Below are 5,453 nucleotides of genomic sequence, written 5' to 3'. Positions count from 1 at the left end.
AATTATTATGGAAGATTGACTGATATTATGGAGTTAAATTACTTTGAAGAATTTAAAGTTGTCTTGTTTAAATGTGACTGGATTGACATAACCCAAGGTAGAGTAGTTAAGAAAGATGAATTGGGTTTTACACTAGTGAACTTTTCACGCTTAATACATATCAGTGATCAAGAGAGTGATGAACCTTTTGTATTTGAAAACCAAGCTCAACAAGTGATATTTGTGAAAGATCCTCATAATCATGAATGGTTTATCCATAGGCTAATTAGTCCTCGAAACATATATAATATGGGAGAAAAGAAAATCATGCAGTTTTAGCAATTAAGGCAAAATGATAACGATGACTTAACTTTGTTAGAGGAAATTCGTCACTTTGAGAATGAGAATAATGATTGGATTAGAAGTGGGGTTAATGATATAATAATTGATCATGGACATTCACCAAATCAAACTGATGACAATTCTGAGTAAGTTAGGTAATATTTTGAGAACTCTTATATTTTGCATTCTCATTTTCTGCATTTTTCTTATTTTTATTTATTAATTATATATATTTTTTATTTAGAGAGGTGTATCAGGTGACTTGCATTTTTCTACACATGCTCGTTTGGGGGAGGTGTTGGAGCATGCATGGAGAAGCAGATGCAGCCCTTACTTTGATATATAGCTCTTACTTTGATGTTTTGAATTTTGACCTTTGAGTTTAAAGGATCTTTTATGTCTTAATGTTGACCTAGAAAATTTATATGTTATTTTACCTTTTTCTTTTCTCCATCATGAAATGACATTCATGTTAGTAAGAATCTGGTTTTTCTGATAAAGCTAGTATAATATAATTTGATTCACTTTACCTTTGTCCTGCTATTACATGGAAGCTTTGAAAACTCAGGTTAGAATCCTTCAGTTCTGTTTGTTAATAATTTTTTACTTTTTCGTAATCTATTTTTTGTTTTGTTTTGTTAAATGTAAAGGTTTTATACTTTAATTTTTATTGACTTTGTAGGATATGGTTGCATCAAAGAAGAACTATAAAAAATCATATATTAAAGGAAACAGTTTGGAAAATAATTTCGAGTCAAATAAAAAGGAAAAACATAAGAAGAGAAAGAGAAGGCATGAAATTAATGGGGAAGCTACAAGAAATTCGAAAGAAGAGGGCTTCACCAGTAGAAAAAAGAAGAGAAAGAGATTGCAAGAAATCAGTGCTTCAATAGCAAGCAAAAGACACAAACTTATTGAGGATAATGATCTTGAGAGTGCCGTCTCAAGTACAGATTTAAGAGTTTCTAAAAAGAGTCGTGTCAAATTTGTTGAAGAGGAAAATTATGCTGATGAAGTACTGCCTTTTATGGAGCAACTATTGAATGATGAGGATTTGTCTCAATCTCCCAATATTTTTAATAGTATAAATTCTGAGCAAGATGAAGAATTAGGTGATATTATTATTGCTTTAAATATGATATTATATTTTTATATTCCTTTTCACTGAATAATTGTATTTTTTTAGGTCATCCAGAGGCAAAGAGGGTTAGAGGACCTACATTATTGAAAAAATTTTTGGAACATGCCTCATGAAAAGACAATTGATGTGCAATTTAATAACCGCAACCAAGCTATAAGAAAAGAAGACAGAAAATTTGTTAGTTTTCTTGGTATTCTAGCTAGAACTCCTTCAATAATGCCTTTAAACATAAATGACTGGAGATGTTATGATAAAGAGGAGAAAAATAAGTTGCTGAAAATTGTGAAGGTAATAATTTATTATTTTTAATAGATTCTAATTTAATTTAATTTGATTCATTAAGAAATTGCTTGAACATTTTGTAGAAGAAGTTTTCTATCCCAATACGTGGTGATGAATTTGTAAAAGATCAATTGAAAAGAAATAAAAAGATTATAAATGTGACTTAAAGGGTATATATTTGGGACAGTACAAAACCAAAGATGTTTTATTGAAGAAATGACCGGAACGAATCCCAAGAGATCAATGGATTGGTCTTGTCTCATATTGGTTCTCTGATAAAGCAAAGGTACTTTGAAAGCCTTAACTAACATATAAATATAAGATAAATATTATTAATGAATCTGATAAGGGTTGTCTTCATTTGTTTTATTAGCATTTCTTTATTTTTTAATTCTAATTCTGCCATAACTACAGCATATTACTCAGTCCAAAGTAGATTCTATGAACATGCATGGAGAAATAGAACTTACTATTTTACTAAAACTGTATAGATATAGAAAATAGAAAAATAGAGAAATAATGGCATATGTGTGTAACAATGTATTTTACTAATCCATAATGTGTTATGATAGAAACGTACCCAAATAAATAGGATTATTAGGGCAAAGCAAAAAATGCCTCACACGGAAGGATGAACTGATACTTATGCGTAATTTTTATTTCAGATATTTTATAAAATAATGCATTATTTTTTTTCTGGAACCATTAGCAACGCAACACAGTATATATAATATGTGAACACTGAAAATTTTTCTTTTTTGAACATTTGTACATTTACACTTCTCTTTTGACTTTGTCATTTTGTTAGGCCAAGGATGAAATCGAACCTTCACGAGTAGAGATTTTTCTCAAAATTCATAAAAGGCGTAAGGATGGTAGACCATTGGATAAGAAGTCTGCAAAAGCAGCGGTAAAATTTATGAATTTGTATCTTCTTCTTGTTGTGATTGAAAAGTATAAAGGAATTAAATCATGCATTTAGTTCTAAAATAGGAACATACATGTATCCTCCTTTTTAGCTTCACTCAATTGTAACATTTAGTTTTTCTATATAGGAACTAATTGAAGAGAAGTTGAACAATGGTGAGCTATCTAATGAAGAATCTATTAATGGTGTTGCTTGGGAAGGAGATGTTTACTCTCAAGTATTGAAAAGTGATAGAAGTGGTTACGTACGTAATTTAGGACTTGGTCCAACACTTTTTTTTATTGTGGGGTAATAAATCATCTTATGGTAAATTTGCTTCAGATGCTTTAGCTAATGAGATTGCTCAAAAATTACAACAAAAAATAAAGGTGCCAAAGGAGAAACATGAAGAAGAAATAAAGTTGATGAAAGAAAATCAAAATAAAATATTTGCTGAATTATCTTTTACGAGACAAGTTTTGTGTAAGTTTGTTTCAACAGGTTCATCTATGACTCAAGATTTCAATGAGAATTCTTTTATGCAGGTAATTTTTGAAATTTGAAATTTTTTCTTGTGAATTGTTTTTTTTATTTGACATCATTGCATTTATTAGGTTTCTGATGCTAATAGTGGTCATGAGTTAGCACCATCCAGCACTTAAAATCAGGTTCGATGCTAATAGTTATTTTCTTGAAGGATTATATCTTTATCTATTATTGTTTAGATCCAGCACTAATTAACTAATACCGTATATAATATTATACCAACTGCTCATTAAGATCACTTTTCTTTTTTTGTTTGCTTTCCTTTAATGTTTGTTTATGAATCATTATACAAAATTTCTCCATCCATAAAATTCTTTTGCTACGTGTATATGTATAAATTCTGAACATGCCTATACAGGAAAGTGGTGTTTGAATTGAATTTGAAGTGGTATCTATTGAGGGTATAAATTACGGTATAGGGACAGTTGTCATTTGTTCGTTTTTAGGTGGTTTTATTGAAATTGCAAACATGGTTCTGGGTAATGTGCTGATAGTGAATGTGAGCATGTGAAATTGTAAATTGTGACTTGCAACAATGAGCATGAGAGGAATGGTGGCCAACTTTTATGGTGTTCGATGTTATAAACTTAGATATTGTAAAAGTGAATGGAATTGTATAGGATTTGAATTGCAATTTGATAAATAGCAAGATTTAAATGGAGTGTAGCTAGTGAAGTTTTTGAAATATGAACGCGGTAAATGAAAAATTATGTTTCAGATATACTGTTTCAGTATTTTGGCAACACATAAAAAAGAGATCAATGATTTTTGTTCTTATTCCCTTTAGATTATTGAAACAACGATTTATGACTTGATTCAAAATATAAGCAAAATAATTAAACACTTTGTAAAGTAATAAATTGAATCTCAAACACCTCTTTTTTTTTTCATTTTTCCAAAACTTCTAAGTGAACCAATTGTTTCCTTCATTAACTGGCTAACATGTTGGTGCATATCTATTCATTTTGTTGTTTAATAGACATTAGAATTTATGAATTTTGTGGCATTTGGTATAAGGAAATGGATAAAAAGTCAAGTGGTATATCTAACTATTAGTTTACTTCACCCAGATATAACTCAACCATTGCTTTTGAGTGTGCACCCTCTGCCTATTTCTTTTGACATTGTATGATTCTTGTTTTTCAAATTTAATTTATATTTGGATGGTGTTTATAGTTTTATGAATTTTAAAATAAGCATTGGAACATTAACTGAACTTATATTTCAATCTGTTATATATGCAGATGGTGTTATAGGAATTGGTATTATTGTAACTGCTATAGGACTCATAGTTGGTTGCCTTGCTGCAGTATTGGCCTAAAAGAATTGAGTATATTTTGGCTTTTTTTTTTTTTTTTTGCAAAACGTATTCAAAGTCAATGAAATGACAAAAAATCTCTATTATGTATTGACAAATACTGCTTTTAATATTTTAGTTTGTCAAAAGGAGCATTTTAATAGAAAGCTTATTTCAAATTTTTTCGGTCAAAATCTAAAGACAAATTATCATCATTATTATTATTATAGAAAAAAAATATAGGTTGTTAGTTCTAATAAAGTGAGTATAATTAAAAAAAGTCTTTAAGATCTTAGCGGCAATAGTAATGGCGGCTAAAAGTGAATAATTTTATAATTTTAGAATTTTTTTAGCGACAATAGTAATGACAACTAAAAGTGAATAATTTTGCAATTTTAGAATTACTTTAGTGGCCATATAAATTGCCAAGAAAATGGCCGCTAAAAGTTATATATTTTTTGCGGTCATTAAAACAGTCTTTATCAACAAATGTTATAATTGCCACTAAAATCTTTTAACGACGAAGCATAAAACGGCTAATGTCAAATTGTCGGTAAATATATTAGCGGCTATTTTTATTACCGCTAAAAAATAAATGGTCGCTAAAAGTGATTATTTTTATAGTGTAAATATTATTTCTCATCTTATAAATGTTAATTAAATTCACTGTGAAAAAAATTAAATTAATATTATATCCTTAAAACATGAATTGTGTTTGATAAAAAATTCAATAAAAGTAAAATTTTTTTAACTCTATTAAAAGACATTAAATTTTTAAAATTAACTTTACTATCGTGAGCTTTAATCTCTTAAAATCCTAACTTTTCCTAACAATATCTAAAAAATAAAACTCATCTTTGAGCCTGTCTTCAATAACAAAAACTCACACGATATGACTTCATCTATGAACTCTATTATTTTTATCTTATCTTATGTAGACGACATCATCATCATTCAGT

The 5,453-nt window shown here is 28.6% G+C and overlaps 1 protein-coding gene across 1 annotated transcript; it reads left to right on the top strand.

The window, feature by feature from the left end:
- The first annotated feature begins 868 nt into the window (after nt 1–868).
- On the top strand, nt 869–4,518 carry LOC130939835 (uncharacterized). Its single transcript, XM_057867901.1, has 5 exons — nt 869–889; nt 1,004–1,336; nt 2,553–2,654; nt 2,800–2,920; nt 4,442–4,518. Exons 1-5 carry the CDS (start codon nt 869–871, stop codon nt 4,516–4,518), a joined length of 654 nt encoding a protein of 217 aa, XP_057723884.1.
- The last annotated feature ends 935 nt before the right edge of the window (nt 4,519–5,453 follow it).

The sequence above is a fragment of the Arachis stenosperma genome, chromosome 7 (genome assembly GCF_014773155.1).
Source record: "Arachis stenosperma cultivar V10309 chromosome 7, arast.V10309.gnm1.PFL2, whole genome shotgun sequence".
Classification (NCBI taxonomy): domain Eukaryota; kingdom Viridiplantae; phylum Streptophyta; class Magnoliopsida; order Fabales; family Fabaceae; genus Arachis; species Arachis stenosperma.
Note: the sequence above shows the minus strand (reverse complement) of the source record. Positions and strands in the feature narration are given on the sequence as shown.

Bases quoted from the DNA above. Each gene is read 5' to 3' on its own strand.
- LOC130939835 (XM_057867901.1), top strand. From the start codon at position 869: ATGGAAGCTTTGAAAACTCAG. The intron at 1,337-2,552 runs GTACTGCCTTTT...TCATTTTGTTAG, and splicing joins AGGAAAATTATGCTGATGAA to GCCAAGGATGAAATCGAACC. The intron at 2,921-4,441 runs GTAATTTAGGAC...TTATATATGCAG, and splicing joins TGATAGAAGTGGTTACGTAC to ATGGTGTTATAGGAATTGGT.